Source organism: Polistes dominula, unplaced genomic scaffold, assembly GCF_049000335.1.
Source record: "Polistes dominula isolate Pdom_NZ unplaced genomic scaffold, Pdom_raw_medaka contig_73, whole genome shotgun sequence".
Classification (NCBI taxonomy): Eukaryota; Metazoa; Arthropoda; class Insecta; order Hymenoptera; family Vespidae; genus Polistes; species Polistes dominula.
Window position 1 is genome coordinate 1490411 of NW_028300951.1, and position 18411 is coordinate 1508821.

The 18411-nt window shown below is 31.7% G+C and overlaps 1 protein-coding gene across 8 annotated transcripts in view; it reads left to right on the forward strand.

Annotated features, from left to right (window-relative positions):
• Positions 1-18411, forward strand: part of Oatp26F (Organic anion transporting polypeptide 26F) — a 49577-nt gene that overhangs the window by 26181 nt on the left and 4985 nt on the right. The window contains exons 1-10 of one of the 8 annotated variants that reach the window (XM_089172332.1): positions 2205-3566; positions 4069-4782; positions 6120-6342; positions 10206-10374; positions 10725-10863; positions 10933-11119; positions 11245-11347; positions 16857-16978; positions 17309-17575; positions 18025-18226. In XM_089172332.1, the coding sequence (XP_089028458.1) occupies positions 4759-4782; positions 6120-6342; positions 10206-10374; positions 10725-10863; positions 10933-11119; positions 11245-11347; positions 16857-16978; positions 17309-17575; positions 18025-18226 (1436 nt within the window). In that variant the 5' untranslated portion in view covers positions 2205-3566; positions 4069-4758. Of the gene's footprint in view, positions 1-2204; positions 3567-3966; positions 4783-6119; positions 6343-10205; positions 10375-10724; positions 10864-10932; positions 11120-11244; positions 11348-16856; positions 16979-17308; positions 17576-18024; positions 18227-18411 lie in introns of those variants that run through there. The other 7 variants (XM_089172333.1, XM_089172334.1, XM_089172335.1 and 4 more) reach the window with 7 other exon arrangements.

Sequence of the window (18411 nt, forward strand, 5' to 3'; positions counted from 1 at the left end):
TTGTGGCTCAAGAGGGCAACTACATGCTATTGAGTTATTTTCAAACGTTCAACAGCACGTTTGAACCTTTTGAGAATGGCTCTTTAGTCAAATTTTATATTTTATTCTATTATTTCTTTGCTCGTCATTAATTTGTAGTTGTAATTGGAGATGATGGACCATTCCATCTCCTTGGGACACCAAATTCGTGTCTATATCGTCAAAAAGGTGCACATGTGTTTAGTTAGTTCGAGTCAAAAATTTGAATATTTTTGTATTTTAAAATTTTAAAGCTTAAATAATGTTTGGTAAATATTTCAGTAATTTCTCTTTTCTTGTTTCGTCTTTAAGATTTCCATTGCTATTGTATTTTATTAAATTTGTAATTTTTCCTTTTTATATAACATTGTTTAAAAGTATTCTATAATAATTAGTGCATAATATTTTCTCTAGTAACTTAATATTTCTTCTTTTACTTTTTTATTTTTTTTATTTTTTGTAAATGTAAAATCACGCGTTTAAATTTAATTTAAAAGTGCATCTGCCAATTGGACGATTTATATGTCAGGCTATTACTGTATCACTTGATTGTATGATTAATATAGTTTTCTTTTTGTTACAGGTAATCTTCGATGGATTTAACAACAAACCTTTTTGATTCTTCTCCTGTTTTTTATAATATATGTATAAATGCATTTCTGAAGGCACACATATAACTATGAAATATAACATTAAATATTTTTACACAGATTTACAAAAGATTTTAAATATGTTTGATTATGAAATATTCAATTTATTAACATAATTATTCAGGAAATTGTTATTTCTAATATATAAGACATAGAAATTATTTATTTAAGGATTTAAAAGTACGTTTTTTTTTTCATTGGTTGCCAGTACTAGTGTCAGTTGTCAATGAAGGACATTGGATCGATATCGATACGCAATAATATCGAATATCGTTCGTTGCTAGACGCATTGGTAACGGTGTCAAATTATAAAGTTCTCTCTCTCTCTCTTTCTCTTTTTAGTTTAGTTTGTAAGAGTATGTCGAATTGATCACAAAAAGCGAATCAAATAACAGTATTAAACAAGAATATTCTCTTTTATCATTCATTCATTCATTCATATTCATTCATATTCATTCATTCATTTAATTATCAATTCCCAATAATGTGTAATTGTTAAATTTATAATACTTACTTCTTGGTCTATATATATATTTATATTTATATTTAAATGATAATAATTATTTGTTATAGATAAAAAAGATACACATAGATAATTTTAATTGACACTTTATAATCATTAGTAAAACCGATGGTATTTTTCTTCGATCATTCGATCGGTTATCGGAATTTAATATATTACATATATATATATATATATATATATATATATATATGTATGTTTATACGTAGATGATAATTACTATATAACACGTGGTATCAAATTATTATCGTCGACACTTCTAGACAGAGAGAGAGGAATAATCGTTCAAGCGGAAATTTCATCGATGTGGAATATATTGGAACGTGTAGGCTTTTAATCGGTTAAAGGTAGCCAACGATACATATATACACACATGCATATATATATACTTTTTTGCTTTTTAATATCGAAAAATCGTTGAATAAACAGATATAGAATGAACAGGTTAGATAAATATGACGATAGTTAAGTAGGTAGTGTTAAAATATCAGACACGAGTGTTGAACATAACTAATGGGAAGAGAAAAAAGATTATCCAATGATAATGATCGATGAGGGGTTGCGATGAAGTTGAAATGAAATATGATGAAATGATATTTATCCTATTTTACGTTAGATGATGATAGAAAAAGAATAAACAGAAAAGAAAGGAAGGAAGGAAGGAAGGAAGAACACAAGCAACATAGTGATCGTTTTCTGGTATTTCGTTGAAGCAACAGCTAGCTAGGCTGGCTAGCTAGCAATGGTGGTGGTGGTGGTGGTTTTATAGCGGTGTTCGTTGTGTAGTTCAACTTGGTGGTAGGGAGAGTGGGGTGGGTGGGCACGCTGAATTAGGGGTAGCATCAGAAAGAGAGAGAGAGAAAGAGAGTAGGAGAGAGAAAGACGAGAATAGAAGAGTCAACTGTGGTGGGGAGTTTTGAGAGAGAGCGAGAGAGAGTGAGTAGAAAGATGGTAGAGGAGAGAGGGAAGGAAAGAAAGAAGGGTGGAAGGGGACGAGAAAGGGACAGAGAATGTCTACAGTAGTAACGGCTGCGTATACGAGGTTTTAACTCACGGGGAAAAGTCCGAGAGAGAGGGTGAGAGAGAGTAAGCACGAGCTTGTGGTACTCCTCTCAGTCGCGTGTGACACGCGGCCTCAGCTGCCACGTTCGGAATCTGTCGGAGAGTTCTGTTCTTCTCTTCTTCTTCTTCTTCTTCTTCTTCTTTCTGTCCCTTTCTTTTTTCGTCTAAAGGGCTACTAACACCATTTAAATAACACAAGTCCATATTTTCTTTCGTAGCCACGATTTTACACCGACGTTTTTTAATAATATTCGCTACGACGACGACGACGAAAGAAAAAAGAAAATAAATACGGACGCGAGTGTTACGCGATAAATCGTGGTGTAAAAAAAAATAAAATAAAAAAGGAAAAAGTACGAGGAATTTATTTATTTATTTATTTTTTTTTTTTTTGAAACAACAACCTAGTGGTGGTGGTGGTGGTGGTGTTGGTGATAGTTTTATTGATGGTGGTGGTGGTGTTTTTATTTTTTTCTTAGTTTGAATTACGAAATTATTTGAGATCTACGATTTTTTTTTATTTTTTTTAATTTTTTCCTAGAAAGTGAGAGAATAGAAATAGAAAGTAACTTTTGATGGGGAAAAAAGAAAAGGAATTTGTGTCGTTGTACCGTTAAAGTAATTGTTTACGAACGATCATTCTCGTTCGTAGATTCGTTCGTTCGTTCATTCGTTCGTTCGTTCCTTTCTTCTCGTCTTCTCTTTCTCTCTTACGAAGTTTTATAAAAAAAAAAAGTACTTCGTAAAGTTCGTAAAGAAAAGAAAAAGACACGTAAGAAGAAGAAGAAGAAGAAAAAATATGATACAAATAAAAAACCCAAAAAGAAAGTTTTCGTTACAAGGAAGAAATTAGAATCTCGTAAAGAAGAAAAAAGAAACAAGTTTTTTCCTCGGACTTCGGAAAGAAGAAAAGTCGTGAAGGAGGAGAAGGAGGAAGAGGAAAAAGGCAAACCCCCCCCTCCTATCCCTCCCCACGTTCCCCTAAAATCCGTTCGAATAGATTTTAATCGCGAACGAAGTGTTATCGAAGTTTCCACACCACTCTCCTTTACCTCTTTTACCCCCCCCCCCTCTTCTTCTACCTTTCCACCTTGTCTCTCTCTCTCTCTTTTTATCTCTATCTTTATCTCTTTCTATCTTTAAACGGCTACTACTACACAAGAATGTAAGTGTGAGAAAGAAGAAATTCTCGTTGGTACACGAAGTTCTTCTCCTTCTTCTTCTTCTTCTTCTTCTATTCGTAGTGGAATCAAGTTTTCTCGCGGACAATGATATTCGTTATCGGACTTCGAAAGGAATAAGTTTTTCTTCAGGTAACAAAAAAGAAAAAAAAAAAAAAAAAAAAAAAAAAGGAAGAAAAATAACTGAAGTGGAGAGAAAGAGAAGAGAAAAAGAAAAGAAGAACGGGGTAAGGGAGGGGGTGCAGTTTGACGAATCGCGCGTGTTCAGGAAGAAAAATGTCATTAGAATCTTAACTGTGATTTTATTTTTTTCTCTTCCTTCCTTCTTTCCTTCCTTCCTTCCTTTTTTTTCCCCATTCATTTATTCATTCTTTTATTACGTCTCATAATTTTTTTTTTTTTTTAATCAATCACCTACCCCGTTATAATAATTAAAGGTTTTGTAATTTAGTTATATAATAATTATTATATAGAATTATAATAATACTAATAATCCCGTTATATTATTGTAACCTTTTATAATTATTTAAAGGTTTTGACTTTGACCTATGTGGTTTTTTTTTTATTCTGGGGTGATGAGGGGTTTAGAAATTGTATAAATTTAATATTTTTATTGATATTTTGATTCGCGTAGTTATCGAAATAGATTTTTAATGACTTTGGTGATAAGGTGATAAAAGGAAACTATGAAAGTAAAATATGATTAAACGTAATTTCGAAAGATGAGAGAAGAAAAGTTTGGTTATGTGATGAATCGTTTAGAATGAAGTTTAACGTGTTGGCGCCAAGTGTCGCGCGTTTAACCTTAACTTAAAGTGTTAAGAGTAATATATACCAAACTGACTGTGAAGAACAAGAACAAGAACAAGAACAAGAAAAAGAATAAGAAGAAATAGAAGAAGAAAGTCTAGTTGAAACGTTGCAAGTATTTCTACTGCTACTTTTGGTAGTGGTAGTATTACTGAGTGCTGATACTGAAACTAGAAAACTCGTTATAGTAATTCTCTAGTTGAGTAAAACGAAAAAAGAAAAGAAAAAAAAAAGAAAAAAAAAGGAAAAAAGTGTCCCCAGGTTCGATTACGTCGAAAACTTTGACTTAAATCGTGCAAGAAGCAAAATGACGTTACATCTTTATTAAATTATTCGTTATCATCAATCTTAATGTCATTCATTATTATAATTATTTCGTTCAGAATCTACGAACGAGTGGAAGAGAAACAAAGAGAAAATTAGAAAGTTTAAGAGAGAGAGAGAGAGAGAGAGAGACAGAGACAGAGAGGAAAGTTTGAAATCAATAAGAACGAGATAATATATCTTAACGATCATGCGAGATAAATTTGCATTTGGTGTAAGTAATCATCTATGACAATAATTTCATTTTCTTGTACCTTTATCCTATTCGTAGAATAATAATGAAAGATTTTTCAAGACGTTATGAGATAATTAAAATGACGCGTGATGTATGAAATGTTTAAAGAACGTGTAAAATAAGGAAGAAAGAAACTAATATCGTCTTTTGTAAGTGAGAAGAAGAAGAAGAAGAAGAAGAAGGTTTCCTATTAAAAAATTCATCGGAGATAGAAATAATTCAATCGTAGGGATCTTCATTTTAAACGTTACTTTATTTTTAGATTACTAACTTTTCGATCGATTTCATTTATTATTCGACAATATATATTTCCGAAAGATAGATATATCTTTTAACAATAATAATAATAATAATAATTAAGATATAAACGTGCGAATTGGTTTATTTTATTTGATTTTTATTTTTTACATTAATGTGTGTTCAACAAAATAATTGTCCGAAATCTAGATGTACCTTTTAATAATAATTAAGATATAAACATAGGAATTGATTTATTTTTTACGTTGAATGTGTGTTGAACACAAAATGATTTTTATTTATGGTAATACAAATGTATTATATTACATATAGAAAGGTTATGAGAATGAGATGTTCTCGTTCGATGAACTCACATGCCCTTTTTAGACGGCGATCGTTAAACGACACGTCCCTTCCCTCTCTTCTCAATGAAAGACTAATTCTTGCTCTTTTAAGAAAGGGCATTAAAATGGGGAAAAAAAGATTCTTTTTTTTTGTTTTTTTTTGTTTGCTTTACCAGAATGAATAATTTTGTTCCAAGGAAGGTTGGCTAATTTTGGAGATAACCCCCCCAAGATTCGGGTAGTAGCATAAATCGTGACGTGACCTGACGTTGCCAAAATTACTATACAAGTTTGTTGACTCCCCGTTAAGATTGTCAATCTATTTTTATTCGATTTAAAAATAAACAAAAAAAATCACACACACATCATTTATTTTTGTCACATTTTCAATGAGAAAATCTAACGAAGTATAATTATATTTGTCAAAATAAAAGTTGACACAAATAATATATTATATAAATATTTTTTTTATATTTATTATTTAATTATATAATTTATTATAATATATGTGTATATATATAGATAATTATTATAGTTAATTAATTCAAGAAATAAATTAGGTTCGTATTGAGTATACTTTAAATAAGTCAAAAATAAGGAAACGTATTTAAATGTCAAAGTTTTGAACGATGATTTACATACAACTACTATATATATATATATATATATTAGAAACTTGCAATATATGTTAGTAGAAGTGTCGTTTGTCTAACACCGTAAAACATAAATTTTCAGTCGGGCGTACCGGACATGCACGAGACTCTATCTAACTTTCCGGAACAGTTTGGCGATGGACCGAGAAAACCGGAAATAAAGGCGGAAATGTTAAAGGAATCGGACAAAACAACGGATAACAACTTAAAGTGCGGATGGTTTTGGTTCAGGCCAATTTATTTGCAAAAATTTCGTACAGCTAAATGGGCATTATTTTGGTTGTGTTGGGCAGGTGCTATGCAAGGTTAGTATTTAAACCGATCATCGTTATCATCATTTTGATTCGTTCAAATTTATTTGATATTTTTTTTTTTTCTTGCGTATTACATTAATAATCAAATCATTATGATGATAAATATAGAACAAAAAAAAGTTGAGAAATCTAAAAGTTGTATCGAAGTTATATCAAAGTTAGACGATTGTCCTAAAATTGGGTAAAGAGGGGTAGGTTGAGGGTAGGGGGTTAATAATTTGTTATTTTACATTAACATATTATACATCAAATAATTTCTATCGACATGTATATTATTCGTCATTGACGAATATCGGTTGAACGAGACGACGAGACGAAACCAAATACTACTATTGGTGGTGGTTATGATGGTTGTGGTGGTAGTGGTAGTGGTGGTGGTCGTTTTACTCGTTTGCCGGAGAGGTCGACGTTTGCTGCCACTAATAGCCGCGCATTCGAATGCAATTTCGGTGCTTTCGCGTAGGGCTTTTCGAATAGAAAGCGAGATGAACGAACCTAGGAGGAGGAATGAAGAAGGGTGAGTGACGATAACCGGAAATCGAGTTTTCCGCCAGGATAGCAGCAAGGTGTTGATGATGGTAGTGTTCGTGAAGGTGATGGTAGTGGTGGGTGATGAGAAGAAACTTTTCGACTAAAGGAAACTGCGTGTTATAGAAATTATATTCAAGTGGAGTAAGGTGGGGGTAGGGTGGAAAAATCCTAAAAGATGAAAGATTGTGAGTGCTTCGAAAAATAAATAAAAGGACAATAAAAGAAGGGAAGGAAGGGAAGGGAGTGAATAAGCATGAAGTACTTTAGTTTAAATAAATTTGTTCGGCGACCCTTTTAAAAAAGTTCTTCGTAATGCGACAAAAGAAATCGTTCTCGAGATTCCTGTCTTCTCTCTCTCTCTCTCTCTTTCTTTCTTTCTCTCTCTCTCTCTTCGACGATAGAATTGAACAAATTGTTGGACAATAGGACTCGGGCGAAGTCCCTTGAACGACGTAGGACCGCGATAAGAGAGAGAGACGATTTTATTTATATACATATACACATATACATACATACATACATATATATATATATGCACCATGTATACCGTAAGTTCGTAGGTGTGCACGTATTTGTTAAACTCGATGCACGAGATCGAATGCATAACATATGTATATAAATACCTACATACGTTCATACACACACATATATACACATATATATAGGTATACAAATGCGTTTGATCCGTGAACCCATCGTAGAAACAAATCGTCGAAAGTACAAACGCGTATGCAGAAGGGAGAAATCAAAAGAGAGAGAAAGAGAAAGAGAGAGAGAGAGAGTAAACCATTGGAGAGCGTCGCGTCGGCTTTAATTAAAATTCTCTATTAGCGGGTACAATGGTATACGAAGGTGGTTAATTTTCCGGATAGCCGACCCGTACCGGATACAACGGTACTTAAGTCAGATTCTTGATGTTAGTTAGTTACGATTTAACGCGTTAATTATCGATGAGCACCCTGAGAAATTACTGCGGTGAAAGGGAAATAAAGGGGGAAGGTGAAGGGGTAGTAGTAAAGTTTGAAGAAATTATTTCTAAAAGGAATATATATATATATAGTGGCCAAATTTTCATTTTCACTTGCACCTGCCATTTATATATAAATCCAATTTTGTTTTTACACAGAAACTTTTTTATTACACATTAAAAAAAAAAAAAATCTACAAAGTGTTCGCATATTGTTTTAATTTTTATTTAACTAACAATGAGAATAAGAAAAAAGAAAAAATTGTTAACCACCTGAAAAGTCAATTTTTGTCAAGTTATTAAAGTTCCCGATGTTATTTTATTTTATTTTATTTTATTTTATTTTATTTCTCACGCTCATGGGATTTGAAAATTGTCATTGGATTTTCTATTTGAAATACGATTGGATGGAAAAGACCGACACCCCCCACCCCCCCCCCACCCTACCCTACCGAAGGAAGACGAGAGAAAATTCATTAAAATGTTGTTTAATATTAATAGAGTGTCCCGACGAATAACTGAACGGTCCTTTGGATAACATGAAATCGGAATGAAAAACCTTTTCTCTCATTTACTCTGTTACGTCTCGTTCATAACTACTTTTGACGGATCCTACTTGTGATTCGATGTGCCACCAAAGCACCCAGATGATAATTAAAGGAAAAAACGATGCGAGTTCAAAGATCTCACCACTACTCCCTCCTTTTCCCTCATCTCCATCGTGTGGATGGAAACACACGCAAGGATAATTATGAACCTTCTATATATATATGTATGTATGTATGTATGACGCGACACGAAACGTGCTCGAAATGATGGGAATTCCCTACGCGCGTTTCTTTCGTTGAGAATTATTTGATAAAGAAATATCTTCTATAAGGATGACGAGAGAGAGAGAGAGAGAGAGAGAGAGAGAGAGAGAGAGAGAGAAAAGGATGAAGAAAAAGAAACGAAAGTTTAATGAAAGAAATCGAATAATATTGTCGATCGAGATATGTTTCAAGAATAAAAATGACACGTGTTATTTTTCTTTAGAATACTATGATTTTACTTAACAAACAAATACGATTTACATAATTTATATAAATATATAATTATATACATCTTATTATGTTTTTAAATAACAGATAAATGTTCCCAAAAAATACACGTGTGTAAAAAAAAAAAAAAAAATAAAAAAATCTAATTAAATCTATCGAAAAATATTATGGAAGATTTAATTAGAGTTTTAAGAAATTAAAAAATATAATTAAAAAAAAATCTAGAAGAAATTCATATCGAAAAATAGAAGATCAAATTACTGTTTTGAGAAATGAACAAATTTAATAAAATAATTCTATATACAGTATATATATATATACACATACATATATATGTATTTAGAAGATATATAATATAAAATAGAAAAGTTGTCATTTGAAAAAGTAAAAAAAAAATGATAGGATAATATATGTCAGAATTTTTTTTTTATGGGGTAAATTTCATTTCACTGTATACCCTTCCATGAAAAGAAATTGGAAGTAGATAGTTTGATTCGTTCGTTCGTCTAGAGACGATGATCGGGTTCCAACAGGTAAACATTGGAAAACTCTTGGGAATCTAACGCAAAACTCTCCTCCTCCTTCTCCTCCTTTTCTTCCTTCTTCTTTACCTTGCACACATTTACAAATCAATCGTTTGCTAACTGCATTTCTCATCCTTAGTCGTAAGTTCTACTATGGAGATACTTTTTTCACTAAAGTTACCAGAAAAAAGGGAAATTTGTTTTTTCTCTCTTCCATGGATGAAAAACTTCTTTTTCATTTTCTTCTTCTTTCTTTCTATTTCTTTCTCTTTCTCTTTTTCAAGGACATACCTCTCGTCAAATCGGTGGTAAACGTTTTATCGTAGATTTAAGAAACGTTAAAGCTCGCATCTTAGAATCGAATACCTTACATTTACTTATCCAACTACTTTTTTCAATCCTTAAAACTTAATCGTTATTCCATCTAGTAAAAAAAAAAAAAAAAACAAAAAAAAAATACGAAAGGTAAAGAAAAGAAGAAGAAGAAGAAGAAAAAAAAGGATATGAAAGTATAAAAAGTACTAAAAAGTAGGATAGATAGATATATTAAAATTCACTAAGAATAATTTTTCTCACACGTATATCTATCTAGGATAGGTGATAGTGTAATAGTAGTAGTAGTATAAGCATAAGTTTTACGTTGGCATGCATAAACGATCGAGCTTAGGAACATTTTTTCTTCTTCTTCTTCTTCTTCTTCTTCTTAGCAAATACCATTGAATACTATAATGCGAAACGGATGCTTCTTTTCTTCTTCTTCTTCTTTTTGGGTTATTTTTTTTTTTTTTTTAGGTATGGTCGTAAACGGATTTGTTAATGTAGTGATAACAACTATTGAAAGGAGATTTGGACTTAGGTCATCTCAAACCGGATTGATAGCAGGTGGATATGACATTGCGAGTTTTCTTTTACTCGTACCTGTCAGTTATTTAGGTGGTCGTTCTAAAGCATCAAAACCAAGGTCAGTGATAAACTGTCATAAATGTTTATGATGCATTTAAATACTTTCATAACATACATCCCGTTTTTTTTTTTTTTTTTTATCATATTCGTTTTACACATTCGTATTAATAATCAATAATAGTTAATCACGAATGATTATCATAAAAGTATTAATTTTTTTCACCTTACCTATATTTGACAATTAAAAATTACCTTTAGGTGATAATATTATTTTATTTTTATTCTTATTGCAAACAATGATTCAAAAATGTATATTAGTTCAATCAAATTTGATTGGTGGAATATTAGAAAAATATTATAAATTATTGCATATATATATATATATATATATATTGAAAATGTTTTTAGATACATCGGTGTTGGGGTTCTAGTCTTAGGTTTAGGAAGTTTATTATTTGCATCCCCACATTACCTAATTGGCCCTTATAGAGGTGGTCAACAATCTGAAAACATATGTCAAAAAGCTAATAACGTTTCTACTCGTTCAGTAAGTTAGGTTCTTTTTGACGTGTCAATAGGATCACGTTAAAGGAAGTTAGAATGTTGTGAATTTAAGTTTCAGGTATCCTGCAGTGATATCAATGGACAAGTTGATGATCAACAAGAACCTTATAGCGGAATGTACTTAATTATATTTTTAGTTGCACAATTATTACATGGTGCAGGTGCAGCACCCTTTTATACACTTGGTGTAACTTATTTGGATGAAAATGTATCGAAAAAAATGTCTTCTGTATATTTGGGTGAGATAATTGTTAAAAAAATATTTGACGAAGTATTGAAGATATGATCAGTCTGATCTGATCTGATCTGTGTGTGTGAGTGTGTGAATGGTTATTTTAATGTAAATCAAAAATACTTTGTACAGGTATCTATTACACAATGGCTGTGATAGGACCAGCATTGGGATACGTGATTGGTGGTGAACTTTTAAAACTTTATACTGATTTTATAATCATCGATCCTACCACGTAAGTAATCGTGTACTTTTTATCTTATAGTTAATAATATAATTATATTGATAAATATATTTACAGTATAATCATTATATTGAATAACTTTTTATGTAACCATAATTATAAAAGTGTTGTCGAGACATTTAAAAGGATTACATTTCAACACTAAATAAATTTTATATAATATTGAAATAACAAACATTATATATAGCAAATTCACTTTGGTGACAATATTAAATTATATATTATTACATTTAATTAATTTAATTTGAAATAATATGATTTAAAATAACTACTAATAAACTCATTTATTTTTTCTTTTTTTTTTTTGTAAATTTGTACTTTTATAACATTTTTATAATTATTAGCACATATTTTAGCACATTATAAAAAATGAGTAAAACAAATAGGTGTATAACCGAGATAGATGTTCCATCGATATTTGTCACCTTCAGTTTGCCACGATAAACGTTTTTCGCGTTCTTTAACATTTTCCAAAAAAGCTGCTACAGGAGGAGTAGGAGGAGGAGGAGGGGGTGGTGGTATGTTTAGTCGGACGACAGGGCAACTTTATTAAATTCTCTCGAGGATTTATCGGCAGTTCGTTTCGATCTATCCGTTCTCGTGCACCAGAATGTACCACCACTTCCCACCTCCCAACACCCAACACCCAACACCCATACGTAAACGTTTCCTCCTGTCAACCCTTGCATATCAACTTTTTAAACGCGTACGAGATAAAACGAGACGGAAGAATACACATGTGCAACATAGGTGTCGAATATTTCAACGAATTAATGTTAGTAGTAACAACACAACCAACCACCACCACCGGAACTGTTGGTGGGTACGCAAATAAACGACGAATATTTTGGGCACATTAATTCGGTTATTTTGTCGGAGGTTGGGAAATCACACATAGACACAGAGACACACACATTCAGCAGATTATACACCTGTTTCATGATTACGAATGAGAAAATGATAATATTTTATCGAGAGTATATTATATTAATAATTATTATTAATTATTAATCGTTTAAATGAAATATTATTTAATGTAAACAACATCGACAAGAGAATTAAATGATATTTGATTGACAAAATTTGTATAAAATGTACACACAGAAATGAAAAATCCTTTGAAGAACTCGTTCGTGATTGGACGAGTAATTATTGTTGGTCGGTCGGTGGAATCTTTAATTTTTACGTCACAGATAAACGTATCTAAAAATGCAAAGACACGACCGTGAGACGTGAGAATACGCACCGTTATAAATAATATCCCTTAGGGACCATTAAAGCGTATAATGGGGCCGAGATTAATAGTGCATGTAATCCCAATGGATATATTATATCTCCTCCTCCTCCTCCCCCCCCCGCTCTCTCTCTTCTCATGGGGAAAATGTCAAGCGGTGAGCCAATGTTTGACGATGACGGTGATGTTACCCCTTCAAAACTGTCAGTTCATCCCCCACCTTCTCCCTCCCTTCCCCCTGTTGACAACACTTAGGACACAATCAAGTTCCATTTGTCTATTCGGCTTTCTACCCCACCCCACCCCGACCCTTCGTACTCTCATCGTTTAGCCCTTCATCGAAAACCCCCCTTCGAATCGTCTCTTCTCTCATCTCCCCCCACGACTACCACCCTCTCACTTTATCCCCCTGCCCATATTTTTTTTTCTTTCTTTTTTCTTTTTCTTTTTATTTTCACTTTTCTTTTCTTTTTTTTTTTTTTTTTGTTTACTTCCCATCGTTTCTCTCGACGTTATCGTTGAGTCATTCTGTGTAACACGATGTTACGTGAGAATTGAATTAATGGTCAATCGTTTGACGACAACGTGGCCCCTTTTATTTTTTTTTTGTCCCTTACCTAACTTTTTGGTATTTTAAATAAAATTTGTTGAAATAATCGTAGTAATTATTTAACATTGTGGCTAATGGAATTGAACGTTTTACGGAAATGTTAAACAAATTAATCACGAGTTTTATAACGGTTTGTTGTAAATATTTTCTATTTTTAAATGATATCGTAAAAATTGAGAATTATTAAATAAATTCTTAAGTACCAAATGAACTATAAAATGGTTTTCGATTTTGATAGAACCTTGTATAATTATATTTTTGTATTTATATGACGTTTAAATATTAAATCACGTCGGGAAATATTATTTACAAAATATAAATGAATGAGAATGGTGAACCTTTGTAGAACCCTGTATGAGATTATTTTTTAAAAATATTTATTAAAGAACGGTAAACGCGTGAATGGAAGGGACGACGACAATTGGTGAAGATGGGGGGTGGGGGTGGTGGTGGTGGTGGTTTTCTTTGAAATACAGTCTAGCAACGAATCATTGAAAGACGAAAAGTTTACAGAAGCCACGTGCCGTGAATCGTTTTATTCCTTGCTTCAAAGGATTTCCGACATGTATTATAAATATCGTTTATAAAACCTGAAGTAAAGGTATATATATATATATACATACACGTATTTTCATGTGTGTGTGTGAATGTGTTACCAACAATTTCAACTTCCTTTCTGTCTCTTTCTTTCTTTTTTTATTTTTTTACTTTTTTATTTTTTTATTACTCGTAAATTTAAATACAATGTGTTTGATTTTTGTTTTATTATTAATTATTAATTTGAGAACAAAAATATATATATATATATATATATTATATTATTTATAAATTATTATACTTATAGTTAGAATACAATTTGGTATGTGTAAAAGAAGATCCATCGTAAATCTCTGGTTGGTTCTAATAAGTTTTTAAAGTTTCACAGTACGTGAGTTTTAAAATTCGTTGTCTCTCCACGTTGGAAAACTTTTCAAGCAAGAAATTATTATGGTAAAAGATGATAAAATGGATGAGTATACTGACTGCGAATAATAAGGGGGGGGGAGAGGGTGAAAAAAGAAAAAAAAAAAAGTGGTCTTAACCATTGGGTGAACGGGCCAAAATGAAAACTGCTTATGGGTTTCATAGTTCTCGACAGATTATTTCCTAGTTTTACGTTTGTGAAATTGTATACACATATATGTATCTCTATGGTTCTAGGGGAAACGTGGAAACTCTATCTAGGAACGAATTTGAAGAAGTTTTTTATTCGAAGTTACTAGATGAGTTGTTTTAGTTGTTTTTCACTTTGTTGATATTTAAGTTTTAACTTCGAATCATCGAGTATAATATTAAAATGAAAGAAACTCGTGCAAATTGATCAAAACGATGTTCGCATTAATTCTCCGATTACGTTAGTATTATTAATATAATATTGGAAAAGAGAAGGTGATGTTATAACCTTGAGACACGATATAAAAATAAAATTATTATTCAAAAATAAAAAATTAGATTTCGCAAAAATGATTGAATACTTTCACAAAACGATCGATCGATCAATCAATCAACTTGTTTACGTGGTTTTAACGAAATTAAAAATCATTCTAAATACTTGTTTAAAAAAAGACAAAATAATAATAAATTCCAATACGTTAACCGGTTAAGATATTTATAGCACGCTCTATATATATATGTATCTATATATCGTAAAAATCTGGAATATATCTTTTAAGTAGCTTACGTTGGAAAGTTTCCAACTGAAAATTATCGTAAAGTCATACGATTCGTGAAAGTGATCGTTTGATATTTTTCACGCCTATGTTTTTTTTTTTTTTTTTTTTTTTGGATTTTATTTAACGAAATGAAAACGAGATATAAAAAAAAAAAAGAAAAAATTTTTTTTAACACATTGACATAATAATTTTTGTAACATGAACGAAACAATTGTGTGAAATCACAAGAAATAACAACTAAGTAAATTCTTTGATATTTCTCGAAAACTGTGGCCCAAGGAACGAAAGTGTAGAAAAAGGGTGGTTCAGGTGAGAGGGGGAGGGGGAGGGGGGAAAGGAAAAAGGGATGATGATGGAAATGAAGAAAAGTCTTGGTAGAAAAGGAAATATAATACCCTTTTTTCTCTCTTGTGGGCTATCGTTAAGTGTACACGTTGCCACGTTTAATTTCGCAGGCAAATGAAAAGTTTCACGGGAACTTTAACAGATGGGAAAGAGAGAGAGAGAGAGAGAGAGAGAGAGAAAGGGAGAGAGAGTGGGTGGATGGGTGATGGGTATACCTTTTCCTACTATTACTGGGCCAACATCAGCAATGTATTCGAGCCTTCGAGCATTCCTTATAGGACTTACCACTACTATCACCTTTTGAATACTTTCTCCTAGTATTTCCTGTCTTTTTTCTACTTTCGTATTCCACTACTGTGTATCTTTTTCTCTTTCTCTCTCTCTCTCTCTCTCTCTTTCTCTCGTGTATTAGAATTTCAACGCAATATTCTCATCTTACCGGTGATGTACGAGACAAAAAATAATACGGTGAATGGAAGAAGACCAAAAAATAAAAAAATTATACAAAAGAAATAGTATAATACATTTATTTATTTATTTATTTATTTATATTTATTTATATTTATTTATATTATAAATAAATATATTTTAGGATATAAAAAATATAACTAACCTTGCTTTTTATATATATATATATATATTTTTTTTTTTTTTTTGTGTAATTATTATTTTATATATACCATCGTAATTGTGGTATTATTTTGTGTGTTATAATTTGACTATCAAAATAATTTTAATTATAATACAACACCATCTTCTATTGAAAAATTACAGTATCTAAAGACCTATATAACCTATAAATATATAATAAATCTTTAAATTAGCAATAAAAAAAAAAAAAATAGAAAATTATCCAATATTCTAAGTTAAAAAAAATTATACAAAATTAAAAAAGAAAAAAAAATTTCATTAAGATCGGTTCAGTAATTTCGAAGTTTATTGGAAACCAACAATGTGACACTGAATTTTTTATATATAAAGAAAATATATATATATATATATAGAATGATAGTAATTACGGTTACAGAAAATTGCTGGGATCTTATCGAGGCTAAATTATCGAGATAGAAACCTATAAAGAAATTCGACTGGTATCGAAATAAATAACAGGATATCTTTCTTTCTCTCTCTCTCTCTCTCTCTCTCTCTCTCTGTTTTATTTCTATCCTTTTCTCTTGGTTTCTTTGTCAATGGAAGATCACAGAGAGTGCGTAGCTACTGTTCGTAGTAATTAGTTGGAGAAGCCAAGCGAAACTCAAACGACAGGAAATGTGTTCTTTGCCTATACGACTACGATTTATCGATTACTCCTTTTTCGTCCTTATCATTCTCCTCATTCTCCTCTTCCTCCTACTGTTCCTCCTCCTTCCTCCTCTTCTTCTCCTTCCATTTTCCTGTAAATGTCCTCTAAAATCCTATAATCCCCTATCGGTACCCCGACCCGATGTAAAACGAAGGATTTTGTGGTAAAGAAGAAATGTACAAAAAAAGAAAAACAAATACACAGACACAGATACATATACACAGGATACAGATTATACGTAGAGAAGGACAGTAGCAAAGGAATAAAAAAAAGTAACAAAAATCATATGATTGCAGAATTGGATTAACTCCGGATAGCAACGTTTGGGTAGGTGCATGGTGGATAGGTTTTCTGGCAGCTGCAGTTATTTGCTTTGTTATCGCGATACCGCTTCTGGCGTTTCCTGCAGCATTACCTGGTACGACGACAAATTTTTCCACAAAACCATTTACACGACAAGGATCACTTTTTGTTTTGTTTTGTTTCATTCTTTGATTTTTTTAGACCACAATCTGTGTGTGTTATTTCTTTTGTTAATAATTCTTTATCTGTCAGGAAATAATTCTTCAATCTCATACCTTACCTAACTTCAATCGGGATAAAAAAAAAGTGATCCTCGTGATGAAAATAAAAAAAAAATAAAAAAGAAAACAGTAATCTATAACACATAGGTGACATTTTCGATTTGAGATTTGAGATGTTTGCTTTCTTTCTTTTTTTTTTTTTTTCTTTTCTCCTTTCTTTACAGGTTCAGAAGAATTGGCCAAAGAAAGGGTATCAGAGGCACACGTTAAACCAAACAAATCTACGTCAAGGGAACCCGGTGGTGAGGCATTTTCGAAAATACGCGAATTACCACGCGCTATGACAGAATTGTTAACAAATCCTGCATTCTTCATGTTGAACTTGGCCGGTGCCAGCGAGGGTTTGCTTATAGCCGGTTTTGCTGCTTTCCTACCTAAACTGATCGAAAATCAATTTAGCGTCAGCGCCAGTTCAGCCGCGTTATTGATGGGTGAATATACAGTTTTTTGTTGTTGTTGTTGTTGTATTTTCTGCAGTTACCCTTTTTTGTCTTATTTTTCCTTCCCCCACCTTTTCCATAGAAAAAAAAACTCGCAACATTTGCAGGACGATCCTCGTAATCCCTTTCCCCCTTTTCTGTTTTTTTTTCTGTTCTTCTTGTTTGAAACCAAAACGCGTCAACTGCAAAAGCACAGCAATTTTTATATCGAGACGACCGATCAAAACGCTATTATAACTCACATGGGTTTTTTTTTTTTTTTCAACCCCGCTATCCTACTACCTTGATCACCACCACCCCAGTTGTCAAAGCCAAAAAGAAAGAGACAGAGAATGATGAGAGAATAAGGGACGTTTTTTTGAGCTTCCTTCTTTTTTTTTTGTTTTTTTTTTTGTCAAGTAAAACGACACACTATACTTTCTCGTCCCCTTTTGTTTCAGGATTGGTTACCGTACCCGCTGGCGGTGGTGGCACGTTTCTCGGTGGTTATTTGATAAAACGTTTAAATTTGTCTTGTTCTGGTATATTGAAATTTTGTTTATTATCAACTGCAGCGTGTATTGTGTTTACCCTTTGTTTCGCATTGAGCTGTCCTAATTTGAATTTTGCTGGACTCACCGTACCCTATCATGCTATCACTAAGTAAGTATACTTTGTAATTATTTTCAACTTTAAAAAAAAAAAAAAAAGAAGAAGAAGAACAAGAACAAATAATAATAATAATAATTCTAATTGATTCCAGAGTTCACCTTTTTTTATGTATATATATATATTTTTGTTAATTTTATTTATTTTTTTTAGTTATTTATAATCACGCAGTATTTTGG